Source organism: Castor canadensis, chromosome 3, assembly GCF_047511655.1.
Source record: "Castor canadensis chromosome 3, mCasCan1.hap1v2, whole genome shotgun sequence".
Lineage (NCBI taxonomy): Eukaryota > Metazoa > Chordata > Mammalia > Rodentia > Castoridae > Castor > Castor canadensis.
Window position 1 is genome coordinate 115,873,100 of NC_133388.1, and position 20,235 is coordinate 115,893,334.

General features: G+C 37.8%; 1 protein-coding gene across 1 annotated transcript in view; it reads right to left on the reverse strand.

Moving 5' to 3' along the window:
- Positions 1-19,969, reverse strand: part of Pxdnl (peroxidasin like) — a 141,473-nt gene extending 121,504 nt beyond the window's left edge. The window contains 4 exon segments of the mRNA XM_020187732.2: positions 2,605-2,774; positions 7,858-7,929; positions 18,722-18,793; positions 19,731-19,969. Coding sequence (XP_020043321.2) covers positions 2,605-2,774; positions 7,858-7,929; positions 18,722-18,793; positions 19,731-19,969 — 553 coding nt within the window.
- Between the last annotated feature and the right edge of the window lie 266 nt (positions 19,970-20,235).

Here is a 20,235-nt window from a genome sequence, read left to right on the forward strand (position 1 = left end):
GTAAATTAAAGAAATTTTTCTGGACTTTCATTTGTAGTAATTCAATACAACTGTATTTATGGAAGAAATTTGATTTTTGCGGACCAATTTTTTCAAACTAAGTACTGAAAGTGAGCTTTAACTTTGCAGGCTCTATTCCTAGACAATTAGGCATCTGAGTAACCACTTTATGTAATGTATGAGAATTCATATATCTAGATTTCTAACATGGTTGATCAAAATTACTCACCAATCCCTGTGGCTTGGATCTTAAATGTTCCCCAAAGCCCATGTGTTAAAGGCTTAGTCCTTAGCTCATAGAGTTCTTGAGGGCAGTGGAGGGGGTGGGCCCAGTGGAAGGAGTCAGGTCATTGGGAACAGCCTTTTCAGGGGATATTATGACCCCAACCCTTTCTGATCCTTCTATTTCATTTACACTTCATGAAGTGAATGGCCTCCCACTATACATCGTGATGTGCCGTGCCTCTACAGGAACAATGTACTGAAACCTCCAAAACTGTGGGCCAAAATAAAATTCTTCTTTTTAAGTTGATTTATTTCATGTATTTGTTACAGTAGAAGAAAGCTGTATAAGTGAGTGTTCTCATTCTTGAATAATAAGAACTAATTTGCAAAGCAGGGTAACATTTAAATTATTTTAATAAAAGTGGAGTGGTTAGTTTTTGAAAAGAATTAGATTACATTATTGGATTTAAATTGTAGAGAACAAAGTACAAAAGGGAATTCCATGTTTTTATAGTACATTTTTCCTAATTCTTACTCTAAATGGCAAACTCTTCCTTTTATAAGTGGATTATTAGGGATTTTCTATGACTAATAAATAATCATACATATTATTCTATTATTTATCCCTTTAGTAATTTTACCTACTTCATTAAAAGTCCATGTGATTAACATCTTGACTTTACTCTTTTGAGAAAAAATGGTTTTATTCACTTGTATATTTATTTGAATAATTCAGTATCAGCCATAGGTCAGGCATGGTGCTAAGACTAGTGATGTAGCAGTGATTAAAAGAGACAGCCTCTGCACCTGTGTGTTTAGTTTCATTGAAGCAATTTGATACATAATAACTAACTGTGATAAATGCAAAGATGGAATATAAATGATGTTTTGATAGATTGTAAAAAGGGACTTGACTCAGTGTGTGTGTGTGTGTGTGTGTGTGTGTGTGTGTGTGTGTGTGTATGGGGGGTAATGAGAAGGGGAATTAAGCAAAGCTTTTCCACATAATTAATATGAAAGGTAAGGACTATTAAAAGAAGAGATACAAAAAGAATATTGTAGAAAGAGAAAACAGCATGTAGAAAGTTCTAGAGTCCTTACAAAGCTTAACAATTTCCTAAAATGGAATGAACACCTCACAGCTACACCGCTAAGGGAAAAGTGAAGTGAATGGCAAAGTACCCTGGGACTAACCAGACAAGAGTGTCACCATAAGAAGGGTGGTATGTTTTAATGTAAAGTCAGAAGTCATAAAACAGCTATGGGCTGAAGAATGATATAATAAGATCCATGTTGTTTTAAATATTTCCCCAAATATAATTGATATTTCCCCAAATATAATAGATTGAAGAAAGAACACTGAAAGCCAAGATGTCAGTGAAGATGCAACACAATCCAGGCCAAACTTGACTGTGAAGTGAACTAGAAGTGGTAATAAATAAAGACGCTGTGGACAAATCTGAGAATTATGTGGCAATAAAGACTGAGTCATTTTTCATCTCAACTGATAGAACTGAATTATATTAATATGATCGTTCAAATAATATGCTTAGATGAATTTTTTAAATGGCTTGCTAGTGAAATCACATTGAAGGCAAATTTCTGATCTAAGCAATTATTTGAGTAAATTTCCAAGAAGCTGAATCTCTCTTCCTCGCCCCCCTTTCTCTCTCTGCTTCTCTCTCTCTCCCTATCTCTCTCTTCTTCTCTCTCTTTCTCTCTCTCAACATACACACACACACACACACACACACACACCCTTTCTCACCTCTCTGACTCTACCTCATATACACACATACGTATGTATACAGTCATTCATTGTCATTTTAAGCTATATATAAGGATAGATTCCAGTATATAGAAATATAGTCCATATTTATATTAAAAGCTTTAAATGAAAATCAAATAATATCCTAAGTAGCTATAATTAGTTCTTTAAATATAACTTGCTGGCTTTATTAGGGTTATTAGAATATAAACATATTAAATCCATTTTGTATTACTTCATGTTTTCATTATATGAAAGAAAATAACCAACAAATGCTAGAATAGCTGAAGAACTTTATTAGCATGAGTATTATCAATTATTTCATATAATTATATAATTATAAAGTCTGGACACTGCTTCTCATCACCTTTTTTGAGAAAAATTACTATTTTTCTCAATATTTCTTCTCTGAAATTATAAAGATTGTATTAAATGACCCTCAGTTTTCTAAATCTTATAGTTTCTCTTGGCAAAACTTCCTTAAGCAAAAGTACAGATGACAAAAAGCAAATGAGACACCTTTTTAAGCAAATCTTTCCAAAAATCTTTCTGGTGATGTGCAGACAGACAGAAGACATTTCTTTCATCTATACTAAGAGAAAATCACATACCACAATTAAATTCCTCCTGTGTTACTGAAGCTACCGAGCAGCCATGGAGACTTGGCAGATGTTCACAGGTTGCTGTGGCCTGTGTCTGGCCATTAAGGGCATAACCCTGTAGAAGCTCCCCCAGCCACTTTAAGTCACAGTCACAAACCAGAGCATTGGAATCCAGACACCTATGCAAGCAGGCAAGAATTACAAGGGTTAAAACTGACCACTAACTTCTACAAAGAATCTTTTGTGCAGAAATAGTTAATTTACCTATCATTCATATTTACCAATCAACAGTTTTTCAGAGTTGCTTACTTAATAAAAGTTCCCTGCACATAGAAATGTTTGAGGAGTTGGGAGCATTTATTAAGCTGCTTTGATTACGCCCTTTGTCTACATGTATTGAATTATCATACTATGCTTATAAAGATGTACACATATTACGTCCCCATACATGTAACAGTAAAAACAGAACTGCTTATATAATTGCAAATCTCACACAAAGTAGACACATTTCCATATTAATAATACCTTTGGAAAGCCACTTGAAAGTAGTTTCCACTACTACCCTGATTACGAATCAATAATTATGGGATAAAAATCAACATTCCTTTGTTTTACAGAAAACTAAGAATTAAAAGTGCAAGTATGGAATTATTAGAGTTTGGTTGCATGTGAAAAAGCACAAACTATGTTTGGTAATGGTATTTTAACTTTTCACAGGGATGACTGAAAAGAAGTAATGGTGGCTTTACTGCTCAAAAGAGGCTCATCATTGTGCCCAGTATGGTGCATGTGACCATCCAATGACTCTCTTCTTCTTGTAAAGCATCAGTATGGGTGGGTGGGTGTTCTCTGAGGGATAGAAGGATCCCTTTCTTATGCTGCTGAATAGCCCCACTGAAACCTCAAAGCTTGTTCACTCACAGACCCTTCCAGAAAGGTTGTGGCTCTTTGCATTCCTTCCTGTACTTGTTCACCTAAGCACACAAGTCATTAACTGCCTTTGACTTTTACAAGCTTTCCCTCATCCTTTCTAACATTTTTCTCATGAAATTAAATTGACAGATAGCCAAAGAGATTTACAGGGTTATGTCTTCATTCTTTTCAAAAGAGGTATAGCAAAAAGACATTGAAATGATAAATTTCTTTTCATTCCTGCCAAGGGTTAAAAAGGGGGAATTAGCTAAACAGAATTCACAAATCTGCATGTGAATAATCAGGTCACACTGCACAGGAACTCCACTGACAAAAGGCTAAGGAAGAGCAGCTATGACCAGTGTAAGGGACGTCATGGACTAATCTCAAAATAAAATTAAAAATCATGTAGCTGTATGGAATTTGCGAATTTGCATCATTATCAAGGTACTGGAACAGGCAAATGTAAAAGTAAATAAATCATGCTAAAAAACTGTATACATTTCAGCAAATTCAAGAGAGATTTATTATGACAGTTTTGCAACATTTATGGTAGAATATCAGTTCATAAGATTGTGACATTTAGTTAAATTATATTATATTACACTGAAAACAACAGCTATATTTAGTGCTTTAACTTGATAAATCAAGAGGTGAAATCTCACATACTTTAAAAGCTAGTTAACAGTATAGATATAATTTGCTCAACATTTCCAGTAATACTTCAGTTCAAACAGAGAAAACACCGCAGCTAACAGAGAATTCATCCAGCACTGTCCACAGGGATGCTTCAGACAAGAGTGGACCAGTGCTCACTTGGCAATGCACTGTTGATCAGGAATCCTTGCTTGTTTCTTGTCAGTGATTTAACGAATCAGCTACTCTGCTGAACAGCATCACTTCAACATTCTTCTATCCAAAGTGTACACTTACATTTTGGATTAAATTTCTGTTAACTTCATTGAAAGAAGTCTAGTGTTGTTAAATATTATGGAGTAAATTCTGACTTCAGTAATGCCGTGACATGCTCTGAGTTGGACAAAAAAGCAAAGATGTCAATAAAATTCCAATGGGAACATCACAGATGCAGGAGCCTTGACAATCCAGAATGCTCTATTTCCCAGAGGTCATCATTGCTTACTTATTGGTTCTCCACTAATTAGTGGTCACACTTTTCCTTATCTATCCTCATGCATGTGTGTTTTAGTAAGAACATTTAATTTCTTTTCTCTTATTACTGTCAACTTCAGTTAGGACAGTCATCCATATTTTTCCAGCTGGGCATGATGGTTAAGCCTGTAATCCCAGCTACTTAGGAAGCAGAGATCCAGAGGATCACAGTGTGTGGTCAGTCCACACAAAAAGTTCATGAGACCTCATCTCAACCAATAGCTGAACCCAGTTGCCTGAACCTATGCGGGGAAAAAAAAAAGGAGGATTGAGGTCCAGGCTGGCAGAGCGTTAAGCAAAACCTCTCAAAAATAACCAATGCAAAAAAAGGCTGGAAGAGTTCAAGTAGAAGAGTGCTTGCCTAACAACCACCAGTACTACCAAAAAATTTGGCAGTTGAAAATTTTCTTTTGTATTTATAAAATTATGAAATAATTAGAATTATACTTTCATACAATAATCTGCTTAAGTAACCTTCATAAATAGGACATTTCTAAATTTATATTTTAAAAACCATTTTAATGTTGTCTACCAAGTAGAGCCATGAAATTTGAAAAATAAGAAGCTGCAGAGTAAATCAATAAGAAAAATCATTCTTAATCATCTACATTGCACTATAGCAGATATTAAGACACTGTCAAAAATCATTACCATTTTCCTGTTCTTCCTATCACACCAAAAATAATAAAAGACAATCAGCCACCTTCTGATATACTCAATCAAGAATCACAACATTGCTGGAGTGGTGGCTCACACCTGTAATCCTAGCTACTTGAGAGGATGAGATTGAGAGAATAGCTGTCTGAGGCCAGCGTGGGCAAGTAGTTCATGAGACCCCATCTCCAAAATAACTAGAGAGAAATGGACTGGAGGTGTGGTTCAGTGTTTGAGTGCCTGCTTTGCAAGCATGAAGTCCTGAGTTCAAACCCCAGTCCCACAAAAAGAAAGAAGAATCGCAAATAAAATAATTATTCACTTGAGCATATTGGACAATTTCAAAGGCAAAAAAAGCCAATGGTGCCCAGTAAATTAATCCTTTCTATTAGAAAATACAGTCACATATAAGTTGTATGTGTATAATTCCTTTCAATAAGAGATTTAAAAACACATATTAATGTGTATTTTATTCATTTTCACAGTATGCTTGAGACAATTCATGGTTGTTGTGAGTTAGAAATGGTAGAATACAAAGGTGTCACACCCAGGCTCAAGTGGTGATGTGTCAAGTGTGATTCATGTTGGTTTCTCTGCCCCCCACCATGTGCTACTAGTGAACTGACACTCCCCGGTTGCTCACAGACTCCCCTATTGAAGAAGAAATTTACTCAAAAGGGGGATGTACCTCATTTGATAACCCTCTGTCACTTTCCTGTATCCTGTTTTTCTCATCTATAGCATAACCTGAACAGTACACACATTTGAGGATTTGGAAGAACTAGACACCTAGTGCCCACCTTGTCCTAAAACACTGGAATGTTCATGGACCCTGGAGCCACTTATTCAAATCATCTCTATGTCTGCTTCTCATCCATAAAAAGAAGCTATTTCATCAAAGGAGCACACGAATAAAATTTCCTTAAAGCACAGAAAATAAAGAATAAAATTAAAGCGTAGAAAATAAATGCAATGCATGTGTATAAAATGCTGACACACCACAATAAGCAGGGTCTCCCTTGCCTTCTTATTAGCATTTATTTTGCATACAGTTTCCAGAAATGGAGTGAATGCCTTTGCAATAAATGTAAGAGATTGGAAAAGAAAATTGCTATGAAGATTAAACAACAAAGAATAATGGAAAGAGATTAGGACAGGTTGAGGGTTTCAGCACTTCAAGACTTTCTGAGAGTCTTAGGAGCCAAGAAGGATACCCAGGTAGAAATGTAAGTAGACAAGAAACACTGCATGGAATTATACTTGCAAATACACAAAAGCAGTGACTCTAACCATAAGTGATGTAACAAATCTATCAAAAGTGAAAGGTGGCAAATGAAAAGCAAAACACAGTATTTCTCCCACCACCAGAATAGTGCATGCCATGATGCCAAGTGCCTTGGCATTTTGCATTTCTCACAAATGATTGAAGCAAGAATGGATGTGCACATTATTTCAAATGGCTGTGATGTAACCAGCTCTGACACAAAAGTAAGAAATCTGACAAAGGAAGAAAAAAAGAGAATCATCACCCAAGTGAGGGTTTGAATACAATCAAAGGACAGCACCAGAGCAGAAGAGCACGTGGAAGCACAGGGATGTCTGCTGTGAGAATTGCCAAGAATGCAGGGCATACAAACATGAAGAAATGGATGAGGAGGAATGGATGGATCACCCCTGGAGTGTTCATGATCCTTTGAATGCAAAGGTGGTGGGCATTGTTTGGAGGCCCCCAATTAAATGTGAATTTATGTTCCTCAGAGTTCTGATTTTTTTTCTCAATCTTAACAGTCCCTTATACACATCAAAAGAGCTATGGCAAAAAAAAAAAAAAAAAAAAAAAAAAGGTGGTTTCCAAGGCATATGACAGATATACTCCGAGTTTTTCACTGTTCGTTCACCAGCTGGAATCTATCCTTCACCTGATCACTGAAACCTATATTTGTACTGAGGGAACAAAATAACATGAAATAATGTCACCACCTCAAGAATATGTTCACAGATGAAGGTGACAAGACAGTGAAAAAGAGTGGGCCACAAAGGCAAGTAGAAAGTAGAAAAGGCAAAAAGACACACAGAAGCAGGGAAGCTGTTAATGGTGAAACCACCTCTGGATTGGGATTTTGTATCCTTCCAGTTAATGTAGGAGTTGAGGAGCTACAATGAAGAGAAAACTGAAGCCTGAACAGACAGACTGTCTTTGGAACATCTCACATCTCCTTTTAAATAAAAAGTTAAAGGAAGAAAGAAGTCTGGGGAGTCTTTAGATTTGACTAGAAAGGAAATAGGTGGGTGAGGAAAGTTTCTGTCTTCAATATTCTTTTTGAATGTCACTTCTAAGAGAATACATGAAAGCTCAGTGGACAATCTGGGTCCTCTGTCCCACTGCAGTTACAAAATCATTTTCCATAACATGCTGGAGTTCCATGTTCTTTCATGGCAAGAGGAAGTGAAGACATTGCTGTTTGGGATTTATTTATTTTGGGGAAAGTTATATGGTTTTCCTTTGATGCACTTGCTTTTACTTACAGTCTTTTCAGTGAAACCAGATAAGAAAAGCTCCCAGGCAGAATTTTAGATCATTTGATGTTATGTAAAAATCTGAAAAATAGAAGACAAATTTTAATCACCACACAGTAACAATGAGTTTGAGGAATAACCCCTCACCCTTCTTTTTTCCCCTGATTGTGAAATCACTGCTTTAAAAAAGAACATTTCAGTGAGAAAGAACAATTAGGCACTACAGTGTCATGTATGTAATCGTTTGTTCAAAGATTTACACATATGTATGCACCATTACACTGGTATTTTACCATCTATATAGCCTTTGGATTTAAAAAAATTTTTTTTTAGTGAGCAATTACAGATGCCAAAGAGAAATTCATAAAATGAATATTTAAGCAAACAATAAATCAAGGTAAAAAAAGCAATATATTCATATAAAGTACATGCATATCAAATCATCACATTGAACAGATTGGACATAAACAATGTATATTTGTCAATTAAATTTGTAAATAAAGAACAAATAATATAATTAAAAAAATGACAGCAGACATCTGCAAACAATCCATGATGAAGCAGATCTGCCGATGGCAACCTGGCCTATCCGTCAGCTCCCTGGCAACAGTTTTGCCTAACAAGATCCTCATTTGGGCCACAATGCTTGTTAGCTCAGATAGGCACTTGTTTGCTCTCAAACCATGCCCATGTCCAGGGAACCAGGGTAAAGCTGCAGAGAGGTTTCCTAGGCTCCTGTGCCCATACAAGGTGATGGAGGGGCAAAGGAGGAAGCCCAAGACACAGCACATACCTCCCTTGTTTTTCTTTATTTTTCATTTTTTTGTTTTTACATTTACTTACATCTGTATGCATCGTTTGGGCCACCTCCCCTCCCCCTCCACTTCTGGGCAGAACCTGTTCCACCCTCTTGTTCTCCGATTTTGTTGAAGAGAAAACATAGCGATATTAAGAAAGACATAGCATTTTTGCTAGTTTGAGATAAAAATAGCTATACAGAGAGATTCCTAGCATTGCCTCCATGCACATGTGTATTACAACCCACATTGGTTCATCTCTGCCAGACCGCTTCACTACTTCCCAGTCACCTTCCCACAGTGGACTCTGCCAGTTTAAGATTACTATATTCGCTCCTCCACAGTAAGCACATCAACCACACTCAAGTTTTAGGTTTCCTTCCCTTTCCCTATCCCTCCCTTGCACAGTACCCCCCTTAGTGTGTGACCTATGTCCAATATTACTGCATTTTTTTTTTAGGTCTACAATCCACATATGAGGGAGAACATGCGTGTGTGTTACCTTCTAGGTTAATTCTTTTTGATCTAACCTTTTCTCTAGTTCCTGGTCCCCTTTTCCTATTGGCCTCAGTTGCTTTTAAGGTATCTGCTTTAGTTTCTCTGCGTTAAAGGCAACAAATGCTAGCTAAGTTTTTAGGTGTCTTACCTATCCTCACCCCTCCCTTGTGTGCTCTCGCTTTTATCATGTACTCAAAGTCCAATCACCTTGTTGTGTTTGCCCTTGATCTAATGTCCGCATATGAGGGAGAACATACGATTTTTGGTCTTTTGGGCCAGGCTAACCTCACTCAGAATGATGTTCTCCAATTCCATCCATTTACCAGCGAATGATAACATTTCATTCTTCTTCATGGCTGCATAGAATTCTATTGTGTATAGGTACCACATTTTCTTAATCCATTCGTCAGTGGTGGGGCATCTTGCCTGTTTCCATAGCTTGGCTATTGTGAATAGTGCCGCAATAAACATGGGTGTGCAAGTGCCTCTGGAGTAACCTGTGTCACAGTCTTTTGGGTATATCCCCAAGAGTGGTGTTGCTGGATCAAATAGTAGATCAATGTCTAGCTTTTTAAGTAGCCTCCAAATTTTTTTCCAGAGTGGTTGTACTAGTTTACATTCCCACCAACAGTGTAAGAGGGCTCCTTTTTCCCCCCATCCTCGCTAACATTTGTTGTTGGTGGTGTTCTTAATGACAGCTGTTCTAACAGGAGTGAGGTGGAATCTTAGTGTGGTTTTGATTTACATTTCCTTTATGGCCAGGAATGGTGAGCAATTTTTCATGTGTTTTCTGGCCATTTGGATTTCTTACTTTGAAAAAGTACTGTTTAGTTCAGTTGCACACTTCTTTATTGGTTCATTGATTTTGGGGTTTAGTGTTTTGAGTTCTCTGTATATTCAGGTTATCAGTCCTTTGTCGGATGTATAGTTAGCAAAGATTTTTCTCCCACACTTTGGGTAATCACCTCAATTTAGAGATAATTTTTCTGTTGTACAGAAGCTTTTTAATTTCATGTAGTTCCATTCATCCATCCTTTCTCTTAGTTGCTGAGCCACTTGGGTTCTACTGAGGAAGTCTTTGTCTATACCTATTGCTTCCAGTATATTCCCTGCTCTTTCCTGTACTAATTGCAAGGTTTTGGGTCTGATATTAAGGTCCTTAATCCATTTTGAGTTGATACTAGTACAGGGTGATAGGGATGGATCTAGTTTCAGTTTTCTGCAGGCAGATAATCATTTTTCCCAGCAACATTTGTTGAAGAGGCTGTCTTTTCTCCATCACATATTTTTGGTGACTTTGTTAAAAATAAAGTGGGCATAACTGTGTGGATTCATACCTAGGTCCTCTATTCTGTTCCACTGGTCTTCATATCTGTTTTTATACCAGTACCATGCTGTTTTTATTGTTACCACTCTGTAGTATACTTTGAAGATGGATATTGTGATACCTCCAGCATTGCTCTTTTTGCTTAGTATTGCCTTGACTATTCACAGTCTTTTGTGCTTCCAAATGAACTTTAGGGTTGCTTTTTCAATCTTTGTGACGAATGTCATTGGGATTTTGATGGGAATTGCATTGAACATGTAGATTGCTTTTGGTAGTACAGCCATTTACACTATTTTGATTCTGCCAATCCACGAGCATGGGAGATCTTCCCACCTTCTGCAGTCTTCTTCAAGCTCATTCTTCAGTGGTTTGTAGTTCTCCTTGTAGAGCTCATTCACATCCTTTGTTAAGTTTATTCCTGAGTATTTGATTTTTCTGAGGCTATTGTAGTGGAATTGTTTCCCTATATTCTTTCTCGATTTGTTCATTGTTGATATATAGAAAGTCTACTGATTTTTGAAAGTTGATATTGTATCCTGCTGTATTTCTGAAGCTGTTTATGGTGTTTAGGAGTTTTTGGGTAGAGTTTTGGGGATTTGAGGTATAGGATCATGTTGTCTACAAATAGAGATACTTTGACTATTTCTTTACCTATTTGTATTCCTTTTATTTCTTCTTCTTTCCTTATTGCTCTGGCTAGGAATTCCAGGACTATATTGAATAGGAGTGGGGATAGTGAGTACCCTTGTCTCATTCCTGACATTAGGGGAAATGGTTTGAGTTTTTCCACATTAAGTATGATGTTGGCTATAGGTTTGTCATATGCAGCCTTTATTATGTTGAGGCACATTCCTTCTATTGCTAGTTTTCTTAGAGCTTTTATCATAAAATGGTGTTGAATCTTATCAAAGGCTTTTTCTGCATCTATTGAGATGATCAAGTGGTTTTTATCTTTGCTTCTATTAATGTACTGTATTACATTTATTAATTTGCATATGCTGAATCATCCCAGCATCCCTGGGATGAAGCTGGCTTGTTCATCATGAATGATATTTCTGATGTGTTGTTGGATTTGGTTTGCCATTATTTTATTGAGGATTTTTGCATCAATGTTCATTAAGGTGATTAGCCTGTAGTTCTTTTTTGATGTGTCCTTGTCCAGTTTTGAGATGAGTGTAATACTGGCTTCATAAAATGAGTTTGGCAGTGTTCCTTCCCTTTCTATTGCGTGGAAAAGTTTAAGGAGAGTTAGTATTAGTTTTTCTTTTAGGTCTGGTAGAATTCAGTAGAGAATCCATCAGGTCCTAGACTTTTCTTTTTTGAGAGACTCTTTATTGCTGCTTCAATTTCATTATGCACTATAGATCTGTTTAGGTGGTCATTATCCTGTTGGTTCAGTTTTGGATGGTCATAATTATATAGAAATTTGTCCATTTCATCAAGATTTTCCAATTTATTGGAATATAGGCTCTCAAAGTAGTCTCTGATAATTGCCTGGATTTCCTTGGTGTTTGTTGTTACCTCCCCTTTTTCATTTCTTATTTTACTAATTTGGGTCTTTTCCTTCCTCATTTTAGACAGATTTGCCAGGGGCTTGTCCATCTTGTTTATTTTTTTTGAAGAACCAGCTTTTTGTCTTCTTGATTCTTTGTATTTTTTTTTAGTCTCTATTTCATTAATTTTACCCTTTATTTTTATTACTTCTCTCCTTCTGCTTACTTTGGATTTTGCTTGTTCTTGTTTTTCTAGGAGTTTGACATGTAGCATTAGATCATTTATTTGAGTTCAATCTGTCTTTTTAATATATGCACTCATGGCTATAAACTTTCCTCCTAGGACTGCCTTTGCTGTGTCCCATATGTTCTGGTAGGTCATGTTTTCATTTTCATTAATTTCCAGGAAACTTTTAATTTCCTCTTTTATTTCATCAATGACAAACTGATCATTGAGCAATGTGTTGTTCAGCTTCTAATTGTTTGCATGTTCTCTACTATTGTTTTTGTTGAGTTCTAGTTTTAATGCATTGTGATCAGATAGAATGCATGGGATTGTTTTTATTTTTTTATATTTGCTGGGGCTTGCTTGTGTCAGGTATTACATGGGGCTGGGGTTGTGTACAGTTGGTACAGCAGGCTAGTCAGGAAATGGTGAGTGTGTAGGAGGAAGGGCTAGTGTGTTAACAGGTTGGAGAAGGAAAGAAAGGGGAAGTGAAGATGTGGGAGAGAGTAGATGAGAAGGAGCAGAAAGAGTAGTTGGGAGGGAGAACAATGGATTGTACAGGAAAAGGAGGGAAAGTGAAGGGGATAAGAATATGGATAAGAAAATAGTGATGGTGAAGTTAATAATACAGAAGAAAAAAAAACACCAGGTATAAGAACAAGAAAAAGTTCAGTCTTTTGGTAAAAGTTCTGGAGTTATTCCTTAGGTGTCCAATCCTGGTATTGGCATATGAGTGGGAGCTCTGATGTGGTCTCACCAAGTTACTGGCTTGTGAATAGTATTTAGTTCCTTCTGTCCACAGAGCAAGTTGCAATTGGGAGTTGAGGTAAGTCTGTCAGTTCATGCAGGATGGTCAGAGATGTTGTTGTTTTCACCAGGTGGCAGCTGTGTTGCCCTTTAGCTGCAATTCTGTTTGGTCAGCTCCTCCCCCAGCAAGGTAGGGCAATTCAATTTTGAATACTTCTCTCTGCTCCTTAAGATCAGCTCCAGGATCCACCACCTGCCCTGCTTTGGAAGGTTGGCTTTCAGCCTTTGTGCCCCACCCCTACTCTCACCCTTTGTGCTTCTCCCAACCGCTGCTCAGTGCTGGCAGCTCCTTTGGGAGGTTTGCTTGTCACCCCCATCCCTCCCTTCTTGCACCAAGACAGTCTTACACTGGCTGAGCTTCCTCCTTGCTACCTTAGCCATACCACCTCCTCCCAGGTCTAGAGAATTTATGACCACAGATGTCACCAGCTAGGGACCAGCTGGTTACTAGGAGCATGTTTTGACAAAAAGAAGAAAGAGGAAAAAAATGATCTCTGCCAAATTGGGCAACGATGGATACCACCTATCTTGAGACTCAAGGAAATGAGCATAAGTAATCACACTTTATCTCAAAATTTTTAACAGTTAGTTTTCTCCAGCCCCTTCCTGAGTCCTAGCTCCTGACTAATGTCCCTATCTCCAAGTTAAATAAGCTCATCAGGCCTTTTTTTTTTTCTTATCAGTGTTAAGGATTTCCATGTTCAGCTCTGCATCGTCCAATTTGAGGAATAACCCTGCTAAGTCAGTTTAACCAGAACTCTCCTCTCTTGATATCTGATCAAATGCCTCATCTTACCATCCCCTAAATAATGTCTCATCACCCTAGTCTGCATTCAGCAAGAATTCTGTTAGGTCAGAGTCTCCCTTAACCGTGATGTTTCCTCTTAGTAAACATCCACTGACCCCTGTCACCCTGCTCCTTAACTATATATTCCTACCTGCCCATACCGCATTTGGAGTAGAGCCCAGTCTCTCTTGTCCACAACAAGGCCACTAAGATGTTCCTTATACCCATTACCATGGGTCCCTTGAATAAAGTCTTACTGTGCTTTAACAAGCATCATTGAATATTTTACCTCTAACAATGTGCAAATGGGTGTCACATAATAATTCTCAGACCCTGCCACAAGCCCTAGTTCCTATACCATTTCCTTATCCCAAAGAATGTTGAACAGAGTTTTGGGTGGACGAAGGGTTTATATACACTATAGCTGGACCTTGGGAAGGCCATATTCCTTGGACCATTTACACCTGTTTCATTGTTGCTAGTCTGAAAGTTTATTTCATAATTTTAACAAGTAGTGCAAAATCCTAATTGGTCTTTGTAAGAAACTATCAGTAAAGAAAACTTGCTGTAAATATATTTTAAAGGCTGAAAACTGAATCAATAATTATATATTGAAAGATGTTACCTTTCTTAGCCAAGTAGACCCGAATTCATTAACAAACAAATCACAAGAAAAGCAAACCACTCCCATCATCACAGATGATTGTAAGTATGAAAATATTGAAAAATCAGTATTGTATTTTCCAAAAAATTTTGTATAAATAGTAAATCAGATAGCCAAATTAATATTATTTCAATATTTAGTTTATGCCATACATTGTTACGTTTTGCAAATCTGCAAGGTATATGTTAATGTCTACATGTAGAATCACTCTGATTGCTTTACTACCAACAATAACCTACAAAGCAAGTTTGTTAGTTTGTTTGCTCGGGTTTTTTGCAGTACTTGGGTTTGAACTCAGGGCCCCACACTTACTAGGCAGGTGCTCTACCACTTGAGCCACTCTGCCAGTACTTTTTTTGTGTCAGGTATTTTAAAAGATAGGGTCTTGAGATTGTTTGCCCTGGCTGTCCTCACACTGTGATCCTCCTGATCTCTGTCTCCTGAGTAGCTAGGATTTTAGATATGAACCATTGGCACTTGACTATGAAGCACTTGCTGAATTGAAATGATTATATCATTATTTGTTACCAATGTCTTCTGTCAAAGATATGTGGTCAAAAACATTTTAGCAGTATGCACAGAAAGATCTCTCCCTTTCCTGAAGAAGAAATGCATGTCATCAAAAAAAAAAGCTAAGTCACAATGAGTATTCTGAAAGGAGAAAATGAATCTTCTACTGAGGTTTATTAGATTCATGTTTCAAGACAGATTCCTTGAAAAATCCAGATGTTCCAAGAAGTAGAGAAAACTGAATATTCACTTGATTCATTTCTGAAAAGGTCTTGGCTTTAGCAAGGTGCATATTTATTTAGGAAAGCAAACATTTTCCAGGCTGATTGCTCCATGGCCATGCATGAGACTTGAGAAAGCATAGAGCCATCTGTGCTTTGGAGTGTGTATTCAAGAACCACGGGTATTCTTTCTGGGCAAATAATAGCAAAGCTTCAATTTTTTCTGATGTACCTTTCATATGTTTAAAAAACTGAATCACTAAAGATTCCAAAAGCAGTATGCAAAATCTGAAGTGCTGCTTGATGGTGCTGGTTCACACACAAAAGACAGACACCAGGAGTTGCTTTACCAGGAATGTCGCTGCTCTCACCAATTTGAAATTTGCTAATGGCATCGGAGAAAAATGACATAGTTGCACTGTCCTTCAATACTTATCATGAATTATTATCCAAAAATCAAAATTCTGTAATGTTAGACATGATTAACAGAACTACTTCAAGTTTCTGCCGATGTACCACACTCCATGCGGACATTAGCATTTCAACCTATGTGGGTCCATCAAACATGCAGACATTGTTTTGGGGCAATATAATAATAAGTAGCTTATCACACTTCAAGATAATGCACAACTACTGGTGAGTATTTTAACTTGGGCAATGCATCAAGATTTTCATATCAACCCTTCCGTTTCATAGACAAGAGGAAGATGCAGGCCTTCATGCCTATATGGTACATCTCCACTGGGAAGAAAAAAAAGTGATAGGAGTTTGGACTTTGATCAAATCAAATGAACCAGTTTAGACATAATGCTATGCTGCTTGGATTACAGGCATGACCCACCATGCCCAACTGAGTGATCAGATTGAAAGAAACTAGGAAGTACTCCACCCAATAATTGAAAAGTTCAACATGAATTTATAAAATTTCAAAATAAAAATAAAGAGAAAATTTAAAAACTCCCTGTCAAGACAAAATTCATTTTCTATAAAATAAACAAAATCTTAATACACTATAATGGTACAGAATCCAAAGATCAGAAGCAACAGGGGTTTGTTGTTGTTGTTTTTGAGACTTTACAGACTTATTTGCTAATCACTATGGATGTGTGCCATCCTGGCTTGTTTGCATGTCCTTTACCACTGGTGGGTAGTAAATGGGTTATTTTTAAAAGATATTCTTGCCCTCTCCTTATATCCCTTTGAATACAGAGTACATGTTTGTTGATCCACTCCATGTATATTTTAAGCCTGGCTGGGGATATGGTGTGAACAGAGACTGAGATCCTAGCTCCTGTGGAACCTCCATCCCAACCAGAAGAGACAGTCAATAGACACCAGGTAATGCCTGACAGCAGTAACAGAAACAATACCATAGGAGTATTTAGAGGGTGACATTAATTTAAGTTGTAAGAGAAGGACACTCTGAGAAGGGGACATTTACACTAGGACCTGATTGAGAAGTTTTGAAAAAATACTCATACCAGATAAGATTGATCTTGGCATGAGGCAACTATTTTTGGACAGTTGAACAGTTTGAGCAAATGAACTATTATTTCAGTAAGAGGGATAATGCATACATATCCAGGCACTAAGATTATCACAGCTGTCTCTCTTGAATACCAAGTTACATAAGTAAGCCCTCCAGCAGAATAAAGAACTAAGCCAAGGAAAAGGAAAAACTCACACTGGAAACCATGGGCTTGACCCAAGGAAAATGTGAAGGGAAATCCCAGGTTGATGATAGCTTACACTAACTACAGAAAAAACAGTTTCAATTAGAAGACAGAGGGTTTGGTAGAAAAGGAAAATTGCACAATTCATATAATATGGCATATGAAAACTAGGAAGATTTTGTTAAAGCACATTTCGTATTTTAAAGTAAACACACTTTTCTACCAGTTCCCTACCCATCATCATAGGACCCCCAGCAGAAAAACAAACAAGAAAACCGTCATTCTGTGCTTCGTAGTCTCTGTGTGTCTACAGGGAAATGGGATTGGAGTTACTACATGAGAAAGCAGTTGACTTGCTCTTATCTTTTCATTATACTCTTTTATGTATTAATTAAGCATAATATTTTTGAAACTTAAAAACTAGTAATTCAGATATTTTTTGAGGAAAGTAGATTTCTAATTACAGTTGGTTGTATAGTTCTATACTTTTCTTTCTTTTCAGAAAAAAAGCTATACTTCAGCTAAACACATAATAAATTTATTAATATAAGGTATTAGAGAAATGGAAGTGTTTTCATCTGCTAAAGCAAAGGGAGACTGTCCAAGGGTCCACTTGGTTTGTTATTTTTATTTAATTAAGCTTTACTGAAGTCTAAAAATGTGCAGAAGCCCAGACATAGAACACAGCACCTTTCCCCAAAGTGTACACAGCTATGTAGTGACCACCAGGAAAAAACAGAAGAAGCCAAACACTGACAGGGCTGCAGCTCCCTCTGGCTATCCCCACCATCTCCTTGTCACCATGTTAACCACCATTCATCTTCTCAGCAATACCTATATTTCTGTTGTCTGTGTTTGAATTTCTCTTAAGAATCAAGTAGAAATATGTAATATCAGTGTTTGGATTTTTTCAGAAATTTTCTGAGACTCATCCATGGTATGTCGTAGCATTTTATTTTGTAAATATATGATATAACTTTTCTCTTATTATCGAAAACGTGGATTCATTTCCAATGCAGAGTTATCAGACAAAACTTCTTGTGGAAAGACTTGAGAACCTGTGTTGGTAGAGTGGCTCAAGTGGTAGAATGCCTGCCTCATGAGCACAACACCTTGAGTTCAAACCTCAGTACCACAACACTCAAAAAAAAACAAACTGAAGAACATGTCTCTGATACCTATACGTGCACACTTCTGATGTGAATATCTTTGTCTGAAGCCAGAGAAAAACAAAGACTTAATTTTTACTTGGCTCATGGTTCTGGAGACTGGCATGGCCTCTGCTTGCATATGGTGGGGGACTTCTTGCTGCATGACAGCATACATGCCAGAGGGAATCTTAGTGTGAGGGCAAGCATGTGCCAGCTCAGTCCTCTTCCTCTTCTTATAAAGCCTCTAATACCATCAGGGAGACCACCCTCTGCCTCATCTGATCCTAGTTACTCCTGCAAAAAATGTACCTCCAACTACCTTCACCACATAAATTTGGGAATCAAGTTTCCACACATGGAATTTTGTGGCACACATTCGAACCACAGCAGTGTATGAGTGGAACGGGAACCTGCAGGTTCGAGATCATAAAGGAGATGTATGTCTAATGTAGAGATTCTGCCATAAGCTTTCCAAGCAGTTTAACCTTGTTTGTGATGGGCCTTTTCATCTCTTTTGCCCAATTTTTAATTGGGTCATTCATCTTTTCTCCATTGATTCCAAATGATAGAATGTCTTATGGTAACTGTTTTATAATACAAAGGTACAGACTTCTTCTTAAGCTTGAAGCACAATGTCCTGACCCGTGGGGCAATCCGATGTGTTGTACAAACAGGACATGCAAAACAGAAGCAAAGGACATGGAAGGGTCAACACTCACAGTCGTTCCAATTTCAGAAGGTCCCCAAAGGTCTCTGGCTGCAGTGTTTCCAGTTGGTTTGAGTGAAGGTACCTGGAAGGCACAAAATCAAGTTGGTGAGTAAAATAAGGTGTGTGAGGAATTAGCAATAGCTTCACCTGAAACCGGGAATTTTGCTGGCCCCAACTACAATACAGCAGATACAAAAATTGAGAACTCAAATATTTTAAGTCAACTCTGCTCTTCACATTCCTGAGTCTAAAACCTAGTGTTCTAGAGGGTACCTACAGCGCATCCAGAGGGGTGGTGAAGCTGCCCCTTTGCCCAGAATGTCCTGAGAAGAAAATGCTACCCAGGTGGTGAAGTTACTACTCCACTCATTACAACATCTCAAGTGAAGTTAAAGTAATGATTAAGATTGTAACCATTATGGACTGGCAGAGTATCTCAAGGGGTAGAGCATCTGCCTAGCAAGTGTGAGGCCCTGAGTTCAAACCCCAGTATAAACCCCCACCAAAAAAAAGATTGTAACCATTACAAAACAGGTTTCAAGTAACCACATACTATTTGCACTTCAGAATAAAGAGACTTGTCCTATCTGGAGGCGGCAAAGATGGTATGTTTGACGTAACGTGATTAATACACACACCTAGCTGTTCTAGGCCAATCACTCCACTGAGCCTCAGGATGAAATCAAGAGACACAGTGAACACAAGATGGGTGGTGCTCCTGTTAGCCTATCATGGCAGCTGTTAGCAGTAAACTTTTATAAATGGAGAAAGTATACTCTAAAATAACTATAAAAGCAATAATATAGCAAATACATAAAATAGCAGTCATTCATAGTCTTTATCAATTATCAAGTACTTTACATAGCTGTATTGCTGTCTTTTACATGAACCACTGCAGTGGGTTTCTTCACACTAGCACCACCACCACACAACCACACGAGTGAGTAACTGGATGGACTGTGACATTTCAATGGCCATGACATCACTGGGTAGGGGAATTGTTTCGGCTCCGTTTTTACCTTATGGAGTCACCATAATGTATGTGATCCATCATTGACTGAGACAACATGAGGCACCATGTGAGTACATTTGAAGTGAATTCTTCATAGCACCAGAGCAGGACTATGGCTTGATCTAATCCCTTCAGAAAGATGCCACTCAGTCCCTTTCTGCAGTTGATCCACGAGGTTTTCCCAAAACTTCCATCTCTGAAAAGATTCTCTTGAAGCAGTGCAACTGCAGACAGAGAGGTTGGCATTCCCTCAGAAACCCTGTGACAATGTGGAAGGCCCACATCCAAAGGAAAGTGGCAAAGGGCTGGGAAGGCTGCTCAAAGCAAACCCAGCTAATGAACGGGAGGACCCATAGGGAAGCCATGCCCTCTTCTCAGAAAATTCCAGTGCACACCTGCCCTGACTTCTGAACACAGCTTCTTCATCTCTCAGTGAAACCACAAGTGCCATGCAACAGTGGGCTGTGACTTGCCTGCAGAAAACACCCAGACCCAAAGTCTCCATGCAGAGA